The 27,618-nt window shown below is 44.9% G+C and overlaps 1 protein-coding gene across 1 annotated transcript; it reads left to right on the top strand.

The window, feature by feature from the left end:
* The first annotated feature begins 298 nt into the window (after nt 1-298).
* On the top strand, nt 299-24,097 carry LOC142309792 (beta-microseminoprotein-like). Its single transcript, XM_075347246.1, has 4 exons — nt 299-344; nt 6,822-6,927; nt 14,081-14,180; nt 23,653-24,097. The coding sequence occupies exons 1-4, from the start codon at nt 342-344 to the stop codon at nt 23,777-23,779; spliced, it is 336 nt and encodes a 111-aa protein (XP_075203361.1). The 5' UTR covers nt 299-341; the 3' UTR covers nt 23,780-24,097.
* Nucleotides 24,098-27,618: the final 3,521 nt, after the last annotated feature.

Raw genomic sequence — 27,618 nt, 5'->3', positions numbered from 1 at the left:
CTGAATTAAACCTTGGTACCGGTGTGGGCGAGAGGCACACCTGTATGAGAAAGTGAATGTGTTCTTATTTACTTTTTTTAGGACTTCAACCGTCTCCAATTTTCAAATAACTTCCCAGACACACTATATATTATTAATTTATTACCTATAATAACACACCCTCTGCACACAGACTGGCTGTAGAAATTGTTTAGCGGAATAACATGTTTAAGAATTTCCTAATCTCCTATGCAAATACGTAATATGTCAGTTAATAAATTACCATCACTCACATGGTATAAATACTGTCAGCTGAACGATCTGGGATTTACACCTTCAGCAATTGTTCAGCCACAGCGACAATGGTAAGTGCCTGATCTACTATAATTATACTACTAAGTTTTCAAGAGAATAGTTCTGTGTGTAGATACAAAAGGAAAATAAAGATATTTAAAAATACTTTATTTTCTGTGATGGAATATGCAACCATTCCTCCATTTTTTTTGTATCGATCTATAATAACAGAGAGGTATAGTGTGGGCCCTTATCTATGGGCGCTCATGTAAAATACATATGTCATTTCTTATACATGAGTGGTACTAAAAGTCCCTTTTATGTTGGCACAGCAAAAAAAAACTATAGTCTTTAAAATTCCATAAATGCATTATATTTTTTTTTCTTCTGCCATCAGCATAGACGCCTGTGTTTTAAAAGCTTTGATTTATTAGCTGTCCTACATTTCTGCTCTGTCTCCACAGCAGAGCTTGAAATAATTAAGAAAAACTGATCCGTGTTTAATATCTCATGCTGACAGATCAGTGATGTTAAACTGCAAATGCCATTATGTTGATGTATATGGCAGAGAATTATCTTCTGCCATATGCATCAACAACACAGCCTTTTCAGTTTCACATCACTGATCTATCAGCAAAAGGTATTAAGCATACAGCTCTGTTTACATCAGTTCTGCAGTGCTCTGTTGTGAAATTGAAAAGCTAAAGAATAGGTCTATTAGCAGCAATAAGAATTTTCTGAGTAATTATAAATACAGATATACAGTCAAATATTCCCTTACTGTTACTGAACAAAGCCCATTATATCAAGATCAATAATTGCACTATACCAGTACACCACACCAGGACCACAGATTACCAGCCTACTCAGTGGTGACTGAATAATTCCCCTATACAAAGAAAAAATCATGCCACCTCACTGTTACCATATATTGCCTCACTATTGTCTAGAATGACAATCATCCTGTTACTGAACAGAACCTCGCACCAAAACTAATACCACATATAAGGGATACATTCCATCATATATTCCTACCACATAGTTACTGAATAATCACATATTAGTTATCATTAAGGAGCAGCAGGAGATTGCTAGGGGACTAGTTGCCTCTTGCCATGTAGTCCTCCTGCTCTGTCTAACCCCACCACTGATTAGATGCTGTCAATCAGTGATGGAACTTTCCAGTGGTTTTTTGTTTTTTTTTTGCGGACAGCAAAACAAAAACAGAAGGAAGGTTACATACAGTCAAAAGCTAGAAAGATAGCTGGATAGATTCCCTGAAAATAAGATCTAGTAGAGGTTTTGCTGAATTGCTAAATATAAGGTCTCCCCGTAAGGAAGACCTACAAGAAATTCTTGCTAGGATTCACAGTTTATCTCTGCTTATGCTGGTTTGTGATGATCACTACTGTACAGTATATAGTAAATGCTCTTTTTTTGTGTTGGCTTTTTCTTTTTTTTTTTTTTTTTTCTTCAACAATAAATGTGAATTCTTCGTCATGGAAATATAAAGACATCCCCTGAAAATAAGACCTAAAGCATCTTTGGGGACAAAAATTAATATACGACACTGTCTTATTTTCGGGGAAACCAGATAAACGGTTAAGACAGGCATATACAGCTCTGGCAAAAATTAAGAGACCACTGCACAGTTCTATAAAAATCAGCTTCTCCACATGTCGATTCCAGTGTCAGTTGAATTCCAACCAAAGTACACCTCATTCTATTGGCCGAGAGTAGCATAAGGTCACTCAAAACCAGTGTGAAAGACTGGTGGAAAGCATGCCAAGACTCATGAAAGCTGTGATTAACAATCATGGTTATTCCACAAAACATTGATTTCTGAACTCTTCCTGAGTTAAAACATTATTAGTATTGTTGTTTATAAATGATTATAAACTTGTTTACTTTGCATTATTTGAGGTCTGAAAGCAATGCGTTTTTTGTTTTTTTTTATTTATCTTGACCATTTTTCATTTTCAGAAAATAAATACAAAATGTATTGCTTGGAAATTCAGAGACGTTGTCAGTAGTTTATAGAATAAAAGAACAATTTACATTTCACTCAAAAATATACCTATAAAGAGAAAAATATGAAACTAAACATTTTGCAGTGGTCTCATAATTTTTTTCCAGAGCTGTATAATGTCCCACTCCCCTGCATTTTGTAATTTTGAACCCTTTAGTGCATTTGTGATGCCGCTGGACTATCAGGTCATCACAGGGTATTGTACAATCTGCCCTCCCGTGCAATATCTACCTCCTTCTTGGTTGTGGGTCTCCAACTACATGGTGTTGCGTACATCAGCTAATTAAAGTCCTAGGTACACTGCACCACACCCACCAGACACACCAGTGGACAGCCTGAGTGAATAGGGTCGCCCACTTGGGGGCTTGGTTAGGGGAGGTCAGGAGTGTCAGTAGTAGTGAGGAGAGTTGTGTTGGAAGTGAAGGAGAGAGGAGGTCAGAAGCCGGGCTCCTAGGAAGCCATCTAGGTAGCAGACGGTGGTCTGGGCCTAGAGGAGCTTGACCCCCAGTCGCAGGGGATCGTGGCAAGGGGCACGGAACTGTCGATGAGGACAGCTGGCAGCCTTGCACCATCACCAGGTTGGGACCAGGACACAACGGGGTACATGGACCCTAGGTCAGGGAGTAGCTTCAGGCAACCTGACAATTTACCCGACGAGGACGGAGCCTTCAAGATCCGCTCTCCACCCACTCCAAAATCGGGGTACTAGCGCAACGAGAGGGATAGGACCTTACACACAAATGGCCCAGAAAATCCCAAGCGTGAACCCTGAGAGCAAGCTCCCACACTTAGCCATAGTGGGGAGCGGGACCTGGCAAGTTCCATACTAGTGGGACCAACAGAGAAGTAAACTTAGTGCCAGGAGGCAGGTCACGGATCACCAGGCAGCACCATTGGGGACAGAACCTGAACTAGCTCCCCTCAGCGGTAGCGGTATCCAGAACTTTGGTTTATCCAGTTGTTGGTGTCAACTTAATGGACTGAGTGAGTACGCAAGTGACCCTTTTGCTCCCCATGGCACTCCCTAAACACCATCACCGAGTCCCAGGGCATTGTCCCCTACCCGTGGAGGGTTCTAACACCTAGCTGCCCCATTCCATCACCCCGGGTACTCCCAACTGCAGTGGTGGTACTCCAAATTACCACATACCACAGGTGGCGTCACAAACTTTAACACAATCCCCTGTAAATACCCCCTTCATTTGAGTGGCCGCATGACCCCCGGGTCCGGAGACCCCTTGAGCCACCGCGGAACCATTTCTGAGCAGCCCGGCTGCTGGCACGGGGGCGTAACACATTTCCTGTGACACTAAAGCATATAAGCCACAAATTCATTCTGTTCCCCAAAAAAACAACGTGGGGTTCCCCGTAATTTTTAGTAGCCAACTAAGGTGAAGCAGATGGCTGCAGACCGCGGCTGGCAGTTCTACCTTGGGTGGTAATCCAAAACAGAAGGCACACCACGCTGTTATTTTAAATTAAATAAGTAATTTAAAACAGAAAACATGGCGTGCCCCCCCCCCCCAAGTTGGATCACCAGCCAAGGAAAAACAGACAGCTGTGATCTGGTATTCTTAGATTAGGGATGGCCACGGTTATTGGAACCTCCCCAACCTAATAATAGAAGGCTACAGCTGCCCCAAAAGTGGCTCATCCATTAGATGCGCCAATCCTGGTGCTTTGCCCTGGCTCATCCCATTGCATATATGGGGTTGATACTAGCAGTGTAATGTCACCTGGCATCAAGCCCTGGCATTTTTTGTCACAAAATCTATCACATACCCAACATCACTAACCCAGTCAGTAATTTAAAAAAAAAAAAAAAATCCCCAACACATTTCCTCTTTCACCAATTTATTGAAAAAAAACAAAACAAATCCGGGTCCAGCATAATCCAATATGGGGGTCCCACGATGATCTATACTCACTGTCCCAGTCAATGAAGAACAGAATATTCCCCATTGGCTGGAAGAGCAGTGCAGTGACCTCAGCTAACATCATTAGGTCAAGCCAGGTCACCGCAGGGGATGATGAGTGTTGATGTCATGTAGTTAGCTCAGTTCATTACCTGCGGTGATGAAGTTCACTGAGTTCAATGGCTGCCACGTTCTCCCATAAAGTATCGCGGGAGCCTTTGATAGTCTCGGGCCGCCCACGAGACTTGAGGTCAGATTGCGGTGGGCATGGAACTCCGTGATGAGCGCTGATGTCACGAGTTCAGCGGACTTCATCATTGCAGGTAATTTATTTTGCTAACCTCCTGACGGCAGCGCTCATCATCCCGCAGCTGCTGAGACTGCTGTGTGAGTCACTATGGGGCTGGCGAGGGCAGTGGACATAGACTGCAGGGGTACCGATAGACAGACGTGCTTCCGTGTGGCTTCCAGGGATTTTGCGGTACAGTGATTTGTATAGTGTCATGGTCCGCATTTTGCGGAACAGGATAGGACATGTTCCATAATAACGAAATGGACATACGGGCATGGATGGCACACAGAAGCATTTCCATGTGCCATCTGGTCCTGCACATTAAAAAGATTGTCTTGGGTCTTGTCAGTAGGTCCGCAAAAAAAGGAACTGACCAGGATAAACCAAACAGTCATCTGAATGAGCCCGTCAACTGGGGCAAATCGTCAGACACCCCTCTTGGTTTAAAAAAAAAAAAAAAAAAAAGGCTTTGGCCCCCAATGTATGCCCCTCCAGTACAGGTGGGGCTGTTCGCCTGTGAAGAGTGTATACTTCTACAGGAAAAGGGGATTCTCTTAGGACTTTTAAGTGAATCAGGACTCTTCCAGCTGAATAGCCTGCATTTGGCTCTGGCAGTTCCTAAATGAACTACCTCCATACACTTTATGTTGTAATCTTCACACTATGGACATAATCATATTTCCTTTTTTTGTGCTGGTTTTAACTGTGTAGTGAGTTGCAAGTTCTGAATTTCTTTTAGCATGCAATAGTGCTAAAAATGGACCAAACAATGCTGAAAATTTGATCAAGCTCACTGATGGATATTAGTAAAGTCACAACCTCTGCTGCCTGACTTAGAGCTCATGCGCATGTTGCCGAATTTCATGCATTTACGCTGCGTAGTGCACCGCAGCGTAAATGCATGCGACCTTCACAATCTATGTAGATTGTGCATGAGACGTGCGCACGTTGCGTTTGAGAGCGCAGCGATTTGGATGCCAAAATTTTGTTCCAAATCGCTGCTTTTTAAGAAGTAACATGTCACTTTTTTCATGCGCTTTGGATGCAGCTCCTGCTCTGTCTATGGGAGAGGTAGCATCCAGAGTTCTTGAAATCAGATTTTTTTTGCATTCATTATGCAGTGTTTCTGCAGCAATTTGACGCTCACATGTGCTGTCAAATCCCTGCAGAAATTTCTGCAGGGACACGACACAACGTGCGCATACAGCCTTAGGCTAAAGTCACACTGGCGTCTGACTTGCACGAGTGCAGTGAGAAAATCTCGCATTGCACTGGGCCCCACGTAAGACAATGCTGCAGCTCAGATCTGTGAGTTCTTCCTCAGCCCCAATCGGACTGAGGAAAAAAAATTGCAGCATGTTCCAATTGTCTGAGTCTCCGATCACTCACAGCCGTACAAGTCTATGGTTGAGAGTGAATCATCAGACTGTGCTCAGATGACCTCCTAGTGCAATGTGATATAAGCACAGGCTGACAATGGAGGAGATTAATCCTTCCCTCTCCTCCACAGCAGTGATCGATTCAGTCGTATGACACTAGGCTCACAACACTCGCAGGAGAGTCTGAGCCAAGGGTCATTAGCATATCGCATTGGATGCCATACGCTAGTTACTCCAGCCTTAGGCCTGTTTCAGACGTCAGTGATTCTGGGACGTATATCTTTTCTTTTTTTTTTTCTTTTTTTCACGCGTGTCTGTGATTGCCGCACGGAGACAAGTCCATTTTTTTTTTTTTCTGGCATCACTGATGTCCCAATATTAAACATTTTCAACTCCCCTGGCTCCAGCGACGCAGCCAGAGCCGACCCGGAAGTAGCTGCAGAGAGCGGTGGGCGGATGCTGCAAAATAAAGTCCATGTGCAATCACAGATTGCACATGGACAACCACCGTGTGCCGCGAATCACAGCACACAGAGGGACATAGGCGTTTTTTACACGTCAGTAAATAGCGTCTGTGTTTTTTTACTGACGTGTGAAACAGACCTTATAGTGAACTTCTTACGGAATAGGAAGGTTGATCTCCCAGTTAGTACACAGGGTGGGTAAACTGCAACATTTTAATGCTTAATCAGCTAGTTCCAGCAATACATCTTGCATAAGAAGAAGGTTTTAAATTGGGTTCAAGTCATGGCAATATGTTGCAAATTTTGTGGCTGGAATGCTTTTAGATTGTCACAGTAACTGGATAAGGACTTAAAGCTACAATAAGGGGGGAAGTTTGTTTGTTTGTTTGTTTTTTTTGGGGGAGGGGGTTGTCCCCTTGATTTGTGATATCTAATCATTGCATATCATCTCTATATTCTTTGTTTCAGAAAGTTCTTTTGGCTCTCGGTGTTGTGCTTGCAGTCTCTGTTGCACTGTCTTCTGCTTACTGTTACCTTGGTAAATCGACATTTGATTGGAAAACAAAAACCACAGGTAATAAACTATGACCTCATGTATGTACTGTTTGCCAGAAAATAAGCCCAAGCAGGAGATTAAAGATATATAATTTATTGTAGTCACATGCCGGCTAGGTAATGGAAAATGAATATTCACCCCTCCGTGCTGGCATCAGTGATTAGAACTTATGAATTGTAAAGTAATATTTTCCACTGCCCGTATTCCTGCCCACCTCTGTCCCAGCATCAGTGGTCGAGTCAGCCCTCCGTATTACTGCCCAAACATTAAATCCCAATGCTGGCACTCCTTACCTGAGACAGAAGAGTCATTTAATAAAATTTCTTCATCAGGCCATATCCCTCAAGAAATGCTGCAAGCGACAATCTCATTAATCCCTAAGCCAGGTGGAGATAGTGCATTAGTTGGTAATTATAGACCCATATCCCTAATCAATACAGACACAAAAATATACTCTAAATTAATAGCAAATAGGTTGTCAAAGATCATCCCAAACATCATTAATGTAGATCAACTTGGTTTTGTTGAAGGGAGACAAACATCTGATGGTACGAGGAGAACAATCAACCTTGTCCATCAGATGAGTAAAAATAATATACCATCCGTATTGCTGGCACTTGATGCTGAAAAGGCTTTTGACCGTGTTAACTAGCAATATCTGAGGGCGACTCTGTCGAAATTTGGCTTCAATGACAGTTTTATTAATATGATTATGGCATTATACTCTGCACCAACTGCTAGGGTATATGCGAATAATCAGTTGTCATCTCCCTTCAGCATAACTAATGGTACAAGACAGGGTTGCCCTCTTTCTCCTATCCTTTTCAATCTTTCTATAGAACCCCTAGCTGAATACATTAGATCGAATGTAGATATTAAAGGGATTTTCACCAAAACAAAAGAACACAAATTTGGCTTATATGCTGATGATATTTTACTCTCCCTTTCTGACCCCATGTCTTCTGTCCCTGAATTGATTACATCCCTAGAAAAATTTTCACATATATCTTATTACAAACTAAATCCCCAAAAATCCAAATTTTTACATTTCCACTTAGATGATGTTTCGATAGGCTGTATTAAAAATATTACTTCCTTTTCACAAGAGACAAATTCTATTCCTTATCTAGGCATTACTATTACGAAAACTCTTCACGATATGCTGGAAACCAATATAAATCTCTTAGTTAACAATCTTAAAAAAGATACATTACATTACTCGAAAACTGAAATGTCTTGGCTGGGGAGGATAACAATTTTTAAAATGATGGTTCTTCCCAAAATCATTTATCAATTTAGATCCATCCCTCTATATGTTCCCTTGCACCATATTTTAAAATTAACAAAATTAATGAATGACTTTATATGGGATTCTAAGCGCCCCAGAATTTCTAGATTAACCTTAACTAAACATAGGAAAAAAGGAGGTATGGGCGTGCCGGACCTTACCAATTATTACATGACTTTCCTTATTCAACAAAGCCAACAATGGTTAAAAAATTCACATCCCTTTCCATGGCTAGACTTAAGGCCCCGTCACACTAAGCAACATCGCTAGCAACATCGCTGCTAACGAACAACTTTTGTGACGTTGCTAGCGATGTTGCTGTGTGTGACATCCAGCAACAACCTGGCCCCTGCTGTGAGGTCGTTGGTTGTTGCTGAATGTCCTGGGCCATTTTTTAGTTGTTGCTGTCCCGCTGTGAAGCACAGATCGCTGTGTGTGACAGCGAGACAGCAACAACTAAATGTGCAGGCAGCAGGAGCCGGCTTCTGCGGAGGCTGGTAACCACAGTAAACATTGGGTAACCAAGAAGCCCTGTCCTTGGTTACCCGATATTTACCTTTGATACCAGCCTCAGACGCTCTCACTGTCAGTGCCGGCTCCTGCTCTGTGCACGTGTAGCTGCAGGACACATCGGGTTAATTAACCCGATGTGTGCTGTAGCCAGGAGAGCAGGGAGCCAGCGCTAAGCATTGTGCGCTGCTCCCTGCTCTGTGCACATGTAGCTGCAGCACACATCGGGTAATTAACCCGTGTGTGCTGTAACTAGGAGAGCAGGGAGCCAGCGCTAAGCATTGTGCGCGGCTCCCTGCTCTCTGCACGTGTGGCTGGTCACTGGTTGCTGGTGAGCTCGTTGCGACGCTCCAGCGATCCCTGCCAGGTCAGGTTGCTGGTGGGATCGCGGGAGCGTCGCAGTGTGACATCTCACCAGCAACCTCCTAGCAACTTACCAGCGATCCCTATCGTTGTTGGGATCGCTGGTAAGTTGCTTAGTGTGACTGGACCTTTAGAGCTATCAGCTAACAACTATAGACCTCTCAAGACCCTGCTTCTTTCCCACATAATTAATCCTTCCCTTCCTCGTCCGAACACTCCTACACTCTGGGCCACAATTAGTGCATGGAAATATTTGTTGAAACAATCTCCCAAAATTAGTAAATACTCTCAAATAAAAAAATTTTCTCTCAATTTTTTAGCACTATTGGCTAATATAGAACTTCCCAAAGCTTGGCATTCCCTGAACTTAAAAATGGTTTCTCATATACATGACGGCAATGATTTCATTTCCTTTCTTGATATCAAAATCAAGCATAAAATTCCCGATATAGACTTCAAAACCCTAATGTCTTTAAGAGATACTCTTAGGAAACTTTTGGCTAACAAGAACTCGCTTCATGAATTGGTTGATTCTCTCTTTTGCAAATTGGATAATGCCCTGACTTGGAGCACAAAATATATTTATCATCACCTTTTAAACGATTTGAGCTTTAATAAGCTGAAATACATGGTGGAGTGGGAAAAAGAGCTTGGGATGGCATTTTCAGAGGAAGATTGGTTTCACTCTCTTAAAGCAACTAACTCTTCTTCCTTGTGTGCTTCTCTTCTGGAAACTCATTTCAAGATAACTTCTCGCTGGTACTACACTCCAACTACGTTGCATAAATTTAATCCTTCCATTTCCCCATTATGTTGGAGAAATTGTAAAGGCATTGGGAGTCTGTTACATATCTTCTGGGAATGCCCAGTGTTGAAGCCTCTCTGGGAAAAAATATCAAATCTAATGAATAGAGTTACTCATTTAGATATTGTTTTGACACCCCAGTTAGCTCTCCTTTCTCTTGATCTAGATTCATTAAGCCCTTCCTATAAATCTTTAATCATCCACATTTTCCTAACTACAAAATCATTAATTGCCTCTCATTGGAAAAACCCTCTGCCCCCTGATATAACCCTAGTAACAAACTCAATAAAACAGCATAATGAATTTGAGAGAAGACACGCCACTTTAAATAATTGCTTTCCTAAATATCATAAGCAGTGGAACCTCTGGAATGAGTACCTCCAGAGTATTACGTAACTTATTTGTCTTATCGCTATGGATAATTAGCTTATTTTCGGTTTTTAAATACGTGTTCATTATATGAAATACCTTCTTGCCTACTATTCCAATGACTTAATTATATATTGTGGTCATTTACTTTATGGGTTTTTGTAACTCAATGTAGTTATTTAAGGTTATATAAAGGTTAGTTTGTGCACTATTGTATTGTTAGTTGTTTTTTTTTTAATATAGGTCTCCTATGTCCCTCTTTTCTTTTTCTCTCCTTCCCCCTTCCACTTAACCCAACCAATAAAACTATTTGATCTCCAACTTCCTATTTCCTTTCACTCTCCTCCCTTCCTTATGATCTAGGTATAGATTATATTAAGTTTGTTGTTAATCTGTAATTTATGTGCATTATTTAAATAATTTCTATGATATTACTTTTCCCCCTTTAATTGTTAAACCCTTTAATAAAAATATTTTAACACTGAGTCAGAAGAGTCGCCGGCCAGTCCGAGAATTGCAATGTGATCCTCAGATAGTAATATGGAGTCTGACTGAATCACTGATGCGAGATAAGGGGATGAATATTAATTTCCATTACACACATTCCAATTACTGACACCAACGCAAAGGGGTGGGAAGGGGTGAATATATATTTCCGTTAACTGGCAACCCAATGACTGATGCCAAAACAAAATATAAATTATCTCCTGAAAAATAAGCTCTAGCATATTCTTTGGAGCCAAAAATATAACACTGTTTACCTGGAATGTTTGTTTTAGCTTCAGGTGATTATTATTGCAGTACTAGGTCAGCTGGTCCAGCACGCCTCCTGCTGTGATTTATACACAATGTTTACAGATAGAGAGCTGCTAAAGTGTCTGATGTGGGCTGTAGAAGCTATCTCCGCTCTGTTGCATTTCTAAATCTAAACTGTCAGAGTCACTGCACCCAGTAAAGTAAGAAATGAGTCGTTGGATTCAGAGCCTCTTTGCTTACATTATGCTGCTCTCAAAGGAATCTGTCAGCAGATTTTTGCTACTTCATCTAAGTACATTCCATGGCGTTTGTCAAACTGCTTTAAAAACCATGATCACTATTGACCAGAGATGGGCCCACTTCTTCCTCCAAACCAAGTGGAACTTTTCATTATAATCAGCTATCGGACTGGAATAGCCCAAATATTCTTGCAAATGGTCCCTTTTTTGTCTGTGTGCTCTAGTGTTATTGACACCAGAATCTAAAGAGATAAAACGAATATTGGACAGTGAGATGATTACTATAGATTACAGCAAGCACTTGCAGGTGATGATGGTACAGCTCCTCCTCTGTCTCCATGATATAGCAGCATGTTTAAAGCACTACTCCAGCTTTTCTTTTTTTAATATATTCTTACTAGTGTTGATCGAATACTTATCAATAGCAGGAGCAATTACCCAAACCAGGGAAATGGATATATCAGCAAGGTAATAATGATAAAATATAACTTTTAATTATTCCATTAAAAACAGGGGAAAGAAACAAACAACATATAAATTTGGTGATAAGCTGATACTGAATGTGATTGTCAGAAGCCGCAAGGTCAATCTGACCTGTACCAGTTAAGGCAAAAAGGCCCACTAAATCATAAAACAGTGCAGGGGCTCATGAAAGGGTGCCAATGATAACCCTAATAAATATGACATAAAATGGATAGATCTCACCGGTATAGCTTCATACTCTATTTTCAGGTGAAAGCAGGATCTCAGAGGGGGAGCCACTTATACATAACTACCAAATAACCCCTCAAATGACGATTCAATAGTGGCGTACTCCAGTCTCCCTACGCGTTTTGTCACAAGGCACTCATCAGGGGAGCTTTTCTGGACATAAATGAAAAGTAACACACCTCTTGTGCAGAGGTAGGCGCCAGACCAGAATGCAGAAATTCAAGGTTATAAATAGAGGTGGGAATTAACCATCATTATCTCATTGGCTTTTCGGAGTCACGTGATCTTCGACACATAAGTCTCTACTGCGCATGCGCCTGCCGCGTGCATATAAAACATAACATGCAGAAAATACAGTTCAAGGTGTGTATCAAATCACGCGTGCAGATAAATGTAATGCACGCCTGATTTAAAAACTGTATGTGCCCAAATAATGCAACGTAGAAACGGGATCTCACGCATGCGCGCCCGACTTGTAAACCTGCGCACAAGATGTTTCATAGGCGGAGGGGACCATGCAAAAACATCACGTGAGGTGGTCACGTGGGTAAACAAACATCCCAGCAAAACGTCATATAGGGATGATGAAGATGCACACATTAATAACGCAGGCAATGTAAGTACAAAGGTCACGTGACATATAATGTTAATATAGATTAATCTTTGTCCTCCCCTGTCTCTGGTTTATTTGTCATAAATACCCATGAGCACCAATTTGATACAATTTTGTTTTTGGTCTATATAGGCCAAAAATGTTTTGTCTTCAGCGGACACTACTGCTATCCGTTTTAAATTGACCTAATTTTTTTTGTTGCCCTTTTTTTTTCATTGGGGGTTAATTAACATTATATGTCACGTGACCTTTGTACTTACATTGCCTGCGTTATTAATGTGTGCATCTTTATCATCCCTATATGACGTTTTGCTGGGATGTTTGTTTACCCACGTGACCACCTCACGTGATGTTTTTGCATGGTCCCCTCCGCCTATGAAACATCTTGTGCGGAGGTTTACAAGTCGGGCGCGCATGCGCTGTATATCCCGCTTTTTGAGTCGGGTGCGCATGCGTGAGATCCCGTTTCTACGTTGCATTATTTGGGCACATACAGTTTTTAAATCAGGCGTGCATTACGGTTATCTGCACGCCTGATTTGATACACTCCTTGAACTGTATGTTCTGCATGTTATGTTTTATATGCACGCGGCGGGCGCATGCGCAGTAGAGACTTATGTGTCGAAGATAACATGACTCCGAACAGCCAATGAGATAATGATGGTTAATTCCCGCCTCTATTTATAACCTTGAATTGCTGCATTCTGGTCTGGCGTCTACCTCTGCACAAGAGGTGTGTTACTTTTCATTTATGTCCAGAAAAGCTCCCCTGATGAGTGCCTTGTGACGAAACGCGTAGGGAGACTGGCGTACGCCACCATTGGATCGTCATTTGAGAGGTTATTTGGTAGCTATGTATAAGTGGCTCCCCCTCTGAGATCCTGCTTTCACCTGAAAATAGAGTATAAAGCTATACCGGTGAGATCTATCTATTTTATGTCATATTTATTAGGGTTATCATTGGCACCCTTCCATGAGGCCCTGCACTGTTTTATGATTTAGTGGGCCTTTTTGCCTTTACTGGTACAGGTCAGATTGACCTTGCGGCTTCTGACAATCACATTCAGTATCGGCTTATCACCAAATGTATATGTTGTTTGTTTCTTTCCCCTGTTTTTAATGGAATAATTAAAAGTTATATTTTATCATCAATACCTTGCTGATATATCCATGATCGAATTCTTCCATTATTCGGCTTTGCGAATATTTTCCGAATATCTCGCCACTATTCAATGCGCAATGTGAGTCTATGGGAACACCGAATAGTTCCAGATATTTGTTATTCGGGTTTCCCATAGACTTACATTGCACATTGAATATTCGCGAACAGTCGAATAGCGGCGAGGTATTCGGAAAATATTCGCAAAGCCAAATAATCGAAGTATTCGATCATCCCTAATTCTTACCCTTATATTGACGTGTTTTTGCATTTACATCTGTGTTTGTTTGTTTTCTTAACTCTCCCTCCTGAACTTTGATTACACTTTCCTTCTCATTTTGTGATCTATCTTTTTCAGAATGTGAACATCGCGAAACCATTCACAAAATGGGGGAGTCGTGGATTGCAGACTGTGAGGACTGCTCTTGCGGCAAAAAATACATGCAGTGCTGCTCACTGTAAGTTATATAGCTTTACTTGTAAGTGCATGGATAAGGTGGGGCTGTCTGCAGTTTCATACAACCCCTTTAGGGTATGTGCACACGTGTGCGTATTACATGCAGTTACGCTGCGTTCTGCACCGCAGCGTAACTGCATGTGTCCTGCGTCCCCTGCACAGTCTATGGAGATTGTGCAGGAGCCGTGCGCATGTGGCATGTTAGAACGCAGCGATTCGGCTGCTTGCCGAATCGCTGCGTTCTAAGAAGTGACATGTCACTTCTTTCGTGCGTTCTGCATGCTGTCTACAGGGAGAGGCAGCATGCAGAGCGCACGAATCTGCCGGTACCATGCGCTTCAGAACGGAGCTTTTCAGCTGCGCTCTGAAGCGCACATTTTCGGTGCGGTGCAGAGCGCACACGTGCGCACATAGCCTAACTCAATCATCTAATCAGTGTGTTATATCTTTCATAGTACATAGCCGATGGCTTCCAAAAAGTCACCCAAAGAATGAACATTACTTCTTTTAACCAATTCAGGGATTTCTGAGCTGGGTGATGGTATCAAACCATTGAACCAGTGCACAGAAATGTTATTTTGACATTGCTATACATTATAGTGTGCGGTTTTTGCTTTTCAAGAAGCTTCCAAGCAGAAACTGCCTGGAAATATTGTGGTGTGACATAGATGCCACTTTATTGGCAGTTTTACTGCTGATAATGTCATATAATTATAACACATGCTTAAAGGGAACCTGTCACCAGTTTTGGGGCCTATAGACTGCGGCCACCACCAGTGGACTCTTATATACAGCACGTTAGAATGCTGTATATAAGAGCCCAGGCCGCTGTGTAGAGCAAAAAAAATCACTTTATAATACTCACCTAAACGGTTGGTGTGGTGAAGACTGGTCAGATGGGTGTGCCCGTTCTCCGGTGCCGGCGCCGCCTCTTTTGGCCATCTTTGTCGTCCTTCTTCTTAAGCCGGGGTGCATGACGCTTCCTACATCATCCACACTCGCCGGCATTGAGGTCCTGCGCAGGCGCAGAACCAGCGAGTGTGTATGTTGTAGAACGCGTCATGCACCCAGGCTTCAGAAGAAGGATGCGGCACCGGAAAACGGAGACGCCCATATGGCCCAACTCCACCGCAGTGACCGTTTTAGGTAAGTATTATAAAATGCTTTTCACGTTCCACACAGTGATCTGGGCTCTTATATACAGCATGTTAGAATACTGTATATAAGAGTCCGGTGGTGGTGGTCGCAGCTTATAGGCCCAAATCTGGTGACAGGTTCCCTTTAATCTCAAAGGAGTGTAAATCAAATTTTCACTTCTGGAACCATTTAGAAAGCATTGCAAATCTCATTAACTAGAACCAGTTAGCTTGGCAATGCTTTCTATTTCAGCACGCAAATAGTGATGAGCGAGTATGCTTGTTACTACTCGGTACTCGCACGAGTATCACTGTACTCGGGCTACTCGGCGGGGACCGAGTAATCTCGCGATACTCGTGCTGTACTCGTGGTCTTCATCCCTGCATGTTGGCGCTCTTTTGAGAGCCAGCCCTCATGCAGGGATTGGCTGGCAGACCACTGCAATGCCACAGCCCTGTTAGTTGTGGAATTGCAGTGATTGGCCGGCCCGCACAGCGTGACCGAGCCTTTATACCGGCGGGCGCGCTGTGCTCTGCTCACAGCCATCCAGACAGTCAGTGCAGGGAGAGTGTCGCTGCTTCGGGGAAAGGTTTGCGGCCCTTTATAGTTAGTTCCGGAGCAGGGCTGCAAACAGTGTGACCAGAAGTCCTTCTCAGGACATACAATAAGTTGTATACAGGCAGGCAGGGAATAGCCAGGTCGGAGTACAGTAGCAGAGTCCTTCTCAGGACTATTGTTGCTATATACAGGCAGGGTATAGCCAGGTCGGAATACAGGCTAGTGACCAGAAGAGTCCTTGTCAGGACTATTGTAGCAGTATACAGGCAGGCAGGCAGGCAGGGTATATAGCCATTCCTAGTGGTGACCGTATACCAGCCTTCATCATATCTGGGGCTGGTGTACACAGTCTAAAACAGTCCAGATAGTGTCAGACTTCTCAGTAATTGTCGCTCCTAAAAACCTGTTAGGTTCTTATTGCGTCCGTGCTTGTATTTAAAAACCGCACGTGTGTGCCTGTCGGTGGCAGCGTACAGGTGCACTTGTGTGCGTTTTTCACAAACTATTATATAACACACAAGTGTAGTGTATAATACACGTCAGTCAGCAGTGTCTGATAGTGTCAGACTTCTCAGTAATTGTCGCTCCTAAAAACCTGTTAGGTTCTTATTGCGTCCGTGCTTGCATTTAAAAAACGCACGTGAGTGCCTGTCGGTGGCAGCGTACAGGTGCACGTTTTGCACAAACTATTATATAACGCACAAGTCTAGTGAATAATACACGTCAGTCAGCAGTGTCTGATAGTGTCAGACTTCTCAGTAATTGTCGCTCCTAAAAACCTGTTAGGTTCTTATCGCGTCCGTGCTTGCATTTAAAAAACGCACGTGTGTGCCTGTCGGTGGCAGCGTACAGGTGCACTTGTGTGCGTTTTTCACAAACTATTATATAACGCACAAGTCTAGTGAATAATACACGTCAGTCAGCAGTGGCTGATAGTGTCAGACTTCTCAGTAATTGTCGCTCCTAAAAACCTGTTAGGTTCTTATTGCGTCCGTGCTTGCATTTAAAAACCGCACGTGTGTGCCTGTCGGTGGCAACGTACAGGTGCACTTGTGTGCGTTTTTCACAAACTATTATATAACGCACAAGTGTAGTGTATAATACACGTCAGTCAGCAGTGGCTGATAGTGTCAGACTTCTCAGTAATTGTCGCTCCTAAAAACCTGTTAGGTTCTTATTGCGTCTGTGCTTGCATTTAAAAACCGCACGTGTGTGCCTGTCGGTGGCAGCGTACAGGTGCACGTTTTGCACAAACTATTATATAACGCACAAGTGTAGTGTATAATACACGTCAGTCAGCAGTGTCTGATAGTGTCAGACTTCTCAGTAATTGTCGCTCCTAAAAACCTGTTAGGTTCTTATTGCGTCCGTGCTTGCATTTAAAAAACGCACGTGTGTGCCTGTCGGTGGCAGCGTACGGCTCCATATTGTCCCTGGATAGAGATGTGCATGAGGGCCTCAAAACATTGTTCCCATAGCAAAGGAGCGGGTCTCCTGTCGTTGTAATGCCCATTCTGAAAGAATGGGCGAAAAAATTTACCACTGGGGGTATACCTGAAACAACGGCCTAACTATTGTAACAGTCATCATGATGGCGCATGAGGAGAAGGAGGAGCAGTCCAGCGATTAGCCAAAGTCCAGAAGTGTGTTACCATGGGTGAGTGGAGGTACATGGCAAATTCCCGTTACAAACTTTAAATTCCGCTGTCATTTGCTGGTGGTGTGGTGAAGTCTGGCCCAATCCAACCCTTGTTCATCTTGATCAGAGTCAGCCTGTCAGCATTTACAGTTGACAGGCGGGTGCGTTTATCTGTAATGATTCCACCTGCGGCACTAAAAACACGCTCTGACAAAACGCTAGCGGCAGGGCAGGCCAGGACTTCCAAGGCGTAGAGAGCCAATTCATGCCACGTGTCCAGCTTGGATACCCATTAATTGTAAGGCACAGAGGAATGTCGGAGTACAGTTGTTTGATCTGCAAGGTACTCCTTGAGCATCTGGGCAAACTTAGGATTTCTTGTGGCACTACCCCGCACCTCAGGGGCTGTGGTATGTGAGGGGCTGAGAAAACTGTCCCACATCTTAAAGACTGTTCCCCTACCTCTGGCGGATTGGACTTGTGCCCCTCTCGGCTGTACGCCTTGGTTGTCCACTGATTCCTGACCTATGCCGCTAGCGTTTTGTGAAGGGAATGCTTTGCCTACTTCCGTGACTATGGCCTTCTGGAACTGCTGCATTTTGCCTGACCTCTCCGCCTCGGGAATAAGAGACATAAAGTTCTCCTTTTAGCGTGGGTCTAACAGTGTTACCAACCAGTAATGATTGTCGGCCAAGATGTTCTTAACGCGAGGGTCACGAGACAGGCAGCTTACCATAAAGTCAGCCATGTGTGCCAGACTCTTAACAGCCATCACTTCAGTATCCTGACCAACACGATGACTGAACATGCTGTCCTCCCTCTCCTCCTCCTCCTCATCATCATCTACCCTGTCCTCTGGCTAGCCACGCTGAACCGAGGATATGACTGCATGTCATATCCTCAATTTGGCCAGAGAGTTGCTCCATGTCTTCATCCTCCTCCTCGTCATAGTCCTCCACTGCACGTTGTGATGAGAAGAGGCTGGGCTGTGTGTTATCACCCACACCCACTACTGTTTCTTGCTCAAACTCATCGCGCTCCGCCTGCAATGCATCATGGTTGTTTTTTGAGCAGAGACCATTTTAGAAGGCAGAGAAGCGGTATGGTGGCGCTAATAATGTCGTCATCGCCGCTCACCATCTTGGTGGAGTCCTCAAAGTTTTGGCGGATGGTACATAGGTCGGACATCCATCTCCACTCCTCAGGTGTTATGTGTGGAGTTTGACCCATTTCCCGACGGCTTAGGTGATGCAGGTACTCAACAACTGCCCTCTTCTGCTCTCATATCCTGACCAACATGTGCAGAGTTGAATTCCAACGCGTGGGGACATCACACACCAGTCTGTGAGCGGGAAGATGCAAACGGCGCTGAAAGCCGGCAAGGCCGGCTGAAGCAGTAGGTGACTTTCGAAAATGTGCAGACAGGCGGCGAACGTTTACCAGCAGATCAGACAGCTCTGGGTATGACTTTAGAAACCGCTGAACCACGAAGTTGAGCACATGGGCCACGCATGGAACATGTGTCAGCTGGCCTCGCCTCAAAGCCGCCACCAGGTTCCGGCCATTGTCACACACAACCTTTCCTGGCTTTAGGTTCAGAGGTGTGAGCCAGTGATCTGCCTGCTGTTTCAGAGCTGTCCACACCTCTTCTGCATTGTGGGGTTTGTCACCTATGCAGATTAGCTTCAGCACAGCCTGTTGCCGCTTCGCCGAGGCAGTGCTGCAGTGCTTCTGTGTCGCCCTGGACAAGCCAGGGGCCACAGAGCACAACACTTACACACCCCACACTCCCTGCAGGCATATCATAGTCAAAACACAAAATCCTTGTTGCCTTCCCCAGGGGCTGTTGTCCACACCAGGGGGTGGAGCCAGACGGTTGGTCTCCACCCACCAAGGAGGAGGGAAAACACAGGCAGTGAGAGTTAAGCTAAGGAAGTGGAAGGAGGAAAGTAGTAGAGAGGAGAAAAGTGACAGCAAAGAGCCTGAAGTTGGTCCGGGTGTGTGGCCCGGACAGGACAGCAAGGTTGGCAGGATATGGTGACCGTCTGCAGTGGAGGCCGATTGGAGTCTGCCGTAAGGACCGTGGACGGGTGGTGACCCGGCCGTACCGGACCGGTATACAAAGAGAAGGCAGCACCATTGGCAGGGACCTTTCGGATCCCGGCAAGGCTTGGTGTCGCCGTGAATTTGCCAAATCCATTAGTGAAGGGGACCTCAGGGTTTCCAAACAGCCAAGTCCCGATAGAAGGCAACCGTCCAACCGTGAAGGGGAGACACCGCCACCGCCAAGGGCAACCGTCTCCCAGGGCCAGCGCCTGTGGGCAAAAGGGGCTCCTCCGGCCCATATCCAGGTCGGGGAGCGGGTTACCGGTGGGAAACCATCACTACCAACACTGAACTTAGGTGCAGGGAGAGACAGTAATCACTAACCTGCAGGGAGGAACAACCGCAGCCGTCCGAGGGACCCGTCCATCCAGCCACTTGTTTTACCGTGAATTGTGTCATCATCATTGGGCTGAGTGAGTACCTCCGTGCCGTGCGGCACAGCGCTGCCCCTGCGACCCTGCACCTCATCAGGCCCCGCAACCCGCCTGTCATCCATCTCTACCCCATCACCGGGCCCCGGGACAACCAACCACTCTACCCACGGAGGGGAGAAATAACAACAAAGCTGCTCCCTGTCACAGGCTCCCGGGATCCCCATCCAGAGCAGCGGTGGTGTCCACACAATCACCACAACCGTTGGTGGCGTCACGGACAATATCCCCAAAACCCAAACGACCCCTTTTCACTCACGGGCGATGAGCGCCGCTCGAGTCCCCGGGATCCGGCCATCGCTCGAGCCACCGAGCAGCAGCAACCGTAGAGCAGCGGCAGCCGGACCCGAGCAGTGGGAGAGCGCAGCGTCCCCTCCTCCGCCCGCGACACTTCCAGCTTTGGACTGGTGTGGAGGGTAAAGTGGATGAGGATGCGCAGGAGGAGGAGGAGGCTGAGGAGCATGACATTCCGGAGCTGTAGAGTGTGGGTGAAACCCTGACTGAGGTAGGGCCTGCAAAACTTGGTGTGTGAAGGACGTGTTCCGTCCCTCGCTCAGACTGGGTCCCAGCTTCCACAATATTAACCCAGTGTGACGTCAACGAGATGTAGCGGCCTTGCCCACATGCACTTGTCCACGTGTCTGTGGTTAGGTGGACTTTGGCTGAAACAGCGTTGTTCAGGGCACGTGTGATGTTTTGTGACATGTGGTTATGCAATGCGGGGACGTCACACCGGGAGAAATAGTGGCGGCTGGGGACCGAGTAACGTGGGACAGCTGCCACCATCAGGTCGCGGAATGCTTCTGTCTCAACCAGCCTAAAAGGCAACATTTCCAGCGCAAGCAGTCGCGAAATGTTAGCATTTAGAAGTGTGGCATGTGGGGCGTTGGCAGTGTATTTGCGCCTGCGTTCAAAGGTTTGCTGAATGGATAACTGAACGCTGCGCTGGGACAAGGACGTGCTTGATGATGGTGTTATTTATGCGTGGGCAACTGCAGGTGCAGGGACGGAGGAGGCTTGTTCGCGGGCAGCATGGACAGGGGATTGGCTCGCATGCACAACAAGCGAAGACGTAGCAGTGACATCAGCAAGCACTGCTCCTCGACTCTGTTGTACATCCCACAAAGTCGGGTGCTTGGCTGACATGTGCCTGATCATGCTGGTGGTGGTCAGGCTGCTAGTTTTGGTACCCCTGCTGATGCTGGCACGGCAGGTGTTGCAAATGGCCTTTTTAGAATCATCTGGAGCCAACTTAAAAAACTGCCAGACTCGGGAAGACCTAACATTTGTACAGGCACCTTGTGTCGTGTTGTTCCTGGGAACAGTTGCCTGACGTTTGCCTGGGGCCACCACCCTGCTTCTTACTGCCTGTTGGGATGCTACGCCTCCCTCCCCCTGTGCACTGCTGTCCTCGCTCTGCATATCCTCCTGCCAGGTTGGGTCAGTTACTGGATCATCCACCACGTCGTCTTCCTCTTCCGCACCCTGCTCCTCCTGACTTCCTGACAATTGTGTCTCATCATCGTCCACCCCTTGTTGAGACACGTTGCCAACTTCGTGAGAACGTGGCTGCTCAAATATTTGGGCATCTGTACATACAATCTCGTCATGGCCCACTTCAACAGGAGCTGGCGAGAGGCCAGAATGTGTGAATGGAAACGTGAACGAACAGCTCTTCCGAGTGTCCAAGTGTGGGATCAGTAATGTCCGTGGACGTGTACTCGGCCTGGTGGTAGGAAGGAGGATCAGGTTCTGAAATTTGCGGTGCAGTATCACGGCTACTGACACTTGACCGTGTGGAAGACAGAGTGTTTGTGGTGGTGCCAATCTGACTGGAAGCATTATCCGCTATCCAACTAACAACCTGTTGACACTGGTCTTGGTTCAAGAGCGGTATACTGCTGCGGTCCCCAAGAATTTGGGACAGGACGTGCGAGCGAGTAGATGTGGCCCTTTGTTGTGGCGAAATTAGAGCTTGCACACGACCTCGGTCTCTGCCTGCACCACCATCACGTCCACTTCCTTGTTCGTTGACAACGCCCTTGCGCATTTTGCAATGCTGTGCTGATGTGTATTCACTAGACTTGTGCGTTATATCCAAGTTTTTGCAAAACGCACACAAGTGCAGCGGAAAGCTGCCACCAACAGGCACACACGTGCGGTTTTTAAATGCAAGCACGGAGGCACTAAGAACCTAACAGGTCTCTATCCAGGGACAACGTGGAGCCTCACAATTTTTGGCTGCCCTGCCTAAGGGCTATACTACAATAGATCCACTTCCTTACAATGGGCACTTCAGGTTTACAGGCCCTCATGCACATCTCTATCCAGGGACAATGTGGAGCCTCCCAATTTTTGGTTGCCCTGCCAAAGGGCTATACTACAATAGACCCACTTCCTTACAATGGGCACTTCAGGTTTACAGGCCATCATGCACGTCTCTATCCAGGGACAACGTGGAGCCTCCCAATTTTTGGCTGCCCTGCCAAAGGGCTATACTACAATAGACCCACTTCCTTACAATGGGCACTTCAGGTTTACAGGCCCTCATGCACATCTCTATCCAGGGACAATGTGGAGCCTCCCAATTTTTGGCTGCCCTGCCAAAGGGCTATACTACAATAGACCCACTTCCTTACAATGGGCACTTCAGGTTTACAGGCCATCATGCACGTCTCTATCCAGGGACAACGTGGAGCCTCCCAATTTTTGGCTGCCCTGCCTAAGGGCTATACTACAATAGACCCACTTCCTTACAATGGGCACTTCAGGTTTACAGGCCCTCATGCACGTCTGTATGCAGGGGCATTGGTGAACCTCACAATTTTGGACTGCCCTGGCAAAGGAAAATACTACAAAGACTCACTTCCTCAAAATGGGCACATTAGACTCAGAGGCCTTCATGTACGTCTCTTCTCAGGGACATCGGAGTGCCACACAATGTTTTACGTAAAATCTTTCATGTATTAATCTCAAAAAGTAACATACCTTAGCTCTATCTCACTATTGGGTATGTGCCCTTAACATTTCCGCCATGAAAATTCATTTTGGTGTCATTTTTGAAGGTTTTCTGGTGAGTCCGTAAAAATGGCGTAAAACGCAGACAAAATTGTTCACAGCTGTGACTTTTGAGTGATAAATGCTTCAAGGGATCTTCCCCATGCTGTTGCCATGTCATTTGAGCACTCTTCTGAGACTTTTGTGACATTTTTAGGGTTTCTACATGCTGCCGGGGGTCATTTCACAAAAATACTCGGGTCTCCCATAGGATAACATTGGGCTCGGTGCTCGGGCCGAGTACACGAGTATCTTGGGATGCTCGGCCCGAGCCTCGAGCACCCGAGCTTTTTAGTACTCGCTCATCACTACACGCAAAGCTTCCTGCAACTCTAGTATATGTCATTTCACGATACAAACGTTTATTGTTGCTTATAAAGCACCCGCATACTCTGCAGCATATGCTTTGAATTTGTGTGTGTGTGTGTGTGTGTGTGTTTTTGTTTTTTTTTGTTTTTTTTTTTGGGGGGGTTCTTTTATGGATTCTTACCCTTATATTGACACGTTTTTGTATTTACATATGTTTGTTTTTGTTTGTTTTACAGGAAACACACTCCTCAGTTTAATAAGGAAGAATGTGAGTCTACTTTTCACGAGGAATCCTGTAGTTACACGGTGACCAGAAAAGATAATCCATCTGAAGAATGTGAGATCATTGAAATGATCGGCTAACATGTCTGACAATAATCCCCAAATCCAGCATAAGGGTTTATTTACATAAATCATAATTTCAACTTCATTGTCACACTTTATTAAATCATGGCACAACATTAAGACTTTCATAGAATAGTCATATTTTGCAGATATAGCAAAGTGAAGAGGGAGAAAGAAACATTCTTTCCACATGTTTTCTCATCACCTTCATTTCCTTCTTTGATGTGCACTCTACCAGTTTTTCCAATCTTTGCATATAATGTACTAAACTTGTGTAATAAATCCTTAGCATGCAAAAGATGATTCATGATGAATAAAAAATAAATTAAAATCTAACTCTCTTTCGTTCTACATTTTATTTGAAAAGAGAAGTGCAATCACATTATGATTTAAAAAAAACCCTCTAAACAATGTCTCCATATTCCACAACCTTGTTTGTTGTGGGGGGTTTTTTTCTCCATGACATATTAGATTTCATGGTAGTGATAATTTTAGGTCCGACTCCATATCTTTTTTTTTTTTTGCATTTATTTGTGAAAAAAATTAAAAGTTTGGCAAAAATATGGCATTTTGCAAAATTTGAATGTTATTATGCCCTTAATCCATAGGGTTATGCCACATAAAATATTTAATAAATAACATTTCCCACATGTCTATTACACATCACAATTTCTGACCTTTTTTTTTTTTTTTTTTTTTTTTTGGGAGGGGGGGTCAGGAAGCTAGAAGGGTTCAAAGTTCATCAGCAATTTATTTATTTTTTTTTTCTAATTAACTTCATTACATTTTAAAGTGACTTTGAGAAGCCTAGGTGACAGAAGATACCCAAAACTGACACCATTCTAAAAACTGCACCCCTCAATCTGCTCAAAACCATATGCAAGAAGTTTATTAACCCTTCAGATGCATCATAGAAATTAATGTAAAATAGAATGAAGAAATAAATTTACATTTTACAAAAAAAAATGTTGATTTAGCCTCAAATTGTTCAGTTTTAGGGCTCATGCGCACACTGCATCCTGACCAGTGCAGAAATGCCAGTGACCAGTGCAAAAAGAATGCATCCAAAACGCATGTATTTTGGATGCATTTTACATGCGTTTTGGATGCATTTTTTTTCTTCAGTGCGGTCCCCCGGCAATTCAGCTCTGCTACATGCCCACTGACAGCAGACACAGACAGAGCCGGGCGATGAGAATGAACTCAGATGAACTGCACCCGACTTCATTGTCATCCTGCGGCTCTGTCTCTGTGTGCTGTCATGAACTCAGATGAACCTCCGAGGTCAGTGCCAGGACACAGGAGACCGCAGCAGTGACGTCAGAGCTTCACCCGATTTTACTGACATCGCGCGGCTCTCTCTGTGTTGCAGTCTGATTTGCGGTCACACTTGAAAGACTTACCTGTGACCGCAAATCCCCTGAGTGACTGAAGTGAGCCATGCGATCAGCGGTGCCATCACTCAGGTGACCCGTGGCCAGCTGGAGTCCTCCACCTGAGAGCTGTGGCCGCGGGTCACCTGAGTGACGTCACTGCTGATTGCGTGGCTCACTTCAGTTGCTGCGTGAAGCTGACAGAGAGTGGTCGTGGTCTGTGGCTGCTCGCTGTCAGCTTCATGTAGCAGAGCTGAAAGCGTCGTGGGACCTCATTAGGATTATGTCGGACCTGGAGAGGTATTTGGGAATTAATAAAGTGGTAAAAGAGGGGGGGGGGGTTTGTCTTTTGTTCCAAATAAAGGATTTTTTTGATGTGTGTGTTTATTTTCGTTAACTTACAGGTTAATCATGGAAGGTATCTCGGGGAGACGCCTGCCAAGATTAACCCAGGACTTAGTGGCAGCTATGGGCTGCTGTCATTAACTCCTTATTACCCCGATTGACACCGCACCAGGGCAATTCGGGATGAGCCAGGTAGAGTCCCGGGACTGTCGCATCTAATGGATGCGGCAATTCCGGGCGGCTGCTGGCTGATATTGTTAGGCTGGAGGGCTCCTCATAACGTGGGGCTCCCCATCCTGAGAATACCAGCCTTCAGCCATGTGGCTTTACCCTGGCTGGTATCAAAATTGGGGGACCTCAATTGGGTTTTTTTTTTTTGTTAATTATTTATTTTACTGCACAATACAGTGCCTACAAGTAGTATTCAACCCCCTGCAGATTTAGCAGGTTTACACATTCGGAATTAACTTGGCATTGTGACATTTGGACTGTAGATCAGCCTGGAAGTGTGAAATGCACTGCAGCAAAAAAGAATGTTATTTCTTTTTTTATTTTTTTTTTTTTAAATTGTGAAAAGTTTATTCAGAGGGTCATTTATTATTCAACCCCTCAAACCACAAGAATTCTGTTTGGTTCCCCTAAAGTATTAAGAAGTATTTCAGGCACAAAGAACAATGAGCTTCACATGTTTGGATTAATTATCTCTTTTTCCAGCCTTTTCTGACTAATTAAGACCCTCCCCAAACTTGTGAACAGCACTCATACTTGGTCAACATGGGAAAGACAAAGGAGCATTCCAAGGCCATCAGAGACAAGATCGTGGAGGGTCACAAGGCTGGCAAGGGGTACAAAACCCTTTCCAAGGAGTTGGGCCTACCTGTCTCCACTGTTGGGAGCATCATCCGGAAGTGGAAGCCTTCCACGGCCTGGACAGTCTTTGAAAGTTTCCACCCGTGCCGAGGCCAGGCTTGTCCAAAGAGTCAAGGCTAACCCAAGGACAACAAGGAAGGAGCTCCGGGAAGATCTCATGGCAGTGGGGACATTGGTTTCAGTCAATACCATAAGTAACGTACTCCACCGCAATGGTCTCCATTCCGGACGATCCCGTAAGGTACCTTTACTTTCAAAGCGTCATGTCAAGGCTCGTCTACAGTTTGCTCATGATCACTTGGAGGACTCTGAGACAGACTGGGTCAAGGTTCTCTGGTCTGATGAGACCAAGATCGAGATCTTTGGTGCCAACCACACACGTGACGTTTGGAGACTGGATGGCACTGCATACGACCCCAAGAATACCATCCCTACAGTCAAGCATGGTGGTGGCAGCATCATGCTGTGGGGCTGTTTCTCAGCCAAGGGGCCTGGCCATCTGGTCCGCATCCATGGGAAGATGGATAGCACGGCCTACCTGGAGATTTTGGCCAAGAACCTCCGCTCCTCCATCAAGGATTTTAAGATGGGTCGTCATTTCATCTTCCAACAAGACAATGACCCAACCCAAAGCACACAGCCAAGAAAACCAAGGCCTGGTTCAAGAGGGAAAAAATCAAGGTGTTGCAGTGGCCTAGTCAGTCTCCTGACCTTAACCCAATTGAAAACTTGTGGAAGGAGCTCAAGATTAAAGTCCACATGAGACACCCAAAGAACCTAGATAACTTGGAGAAGATCTGCATGGAGGAGTGGGCCAAGATAACTCCAGAGACCTGTGCCGGCCTGATCAGGTCTTATAAAAGACGATTATTAGCTGTAATTGCAAACAAGGGTTATTCCACAAAATATTAAACCTAGGGGTTGAATAATAATTGACCCACACTTTTATGTTGAAAATTTATTAAAATTTAACTGAGCAACATAACTTGTTGGTTTGTAAGATTTATGCATCTGTTAATAAATCCTGCTCTTGTTTGAAGTTTGCAGGCTCTAACTTATTTGCATCTTATCAAACCTGCTAAATCTGCAGGGGGTTGAATACTACTTGTAGGCACTGTATACACATGCCCACCGGCGGCTGTGATTGGTTGCAGTGAGACAGCTGTCACTCAGCGTGTGGGCGTGTCTGACTTCAACCAATCATTGGCGCAGGTGGGCGGGGGAAGCAGGGCATACGAGATTAAATAATGAGTGGCCGGTATTTTCCAA

The sequence above is a fragment of the Anomaloglossus baeobatrachus genome, chromosome 5, assembly GCF_048569485.1.
Source record: "Anomaloglossus baeobatrachus isolate aAnoBae1 chromosome 5, aAnoBae1.hap1, whole genome shotgun sequence".
Classification (NCBI taxonomy): Eukaryota; Metazoa; Chordata; class Amphibia; order Anura; family Aromobatidae; genus Anomaloglossus; species Anomaloglossus baeobatrachus.
The sequence above is the reverse complement of the archived record's forward strand: the minus strand, read 5'-3'. Positions and strand labels throughout refer to the sequence as shown.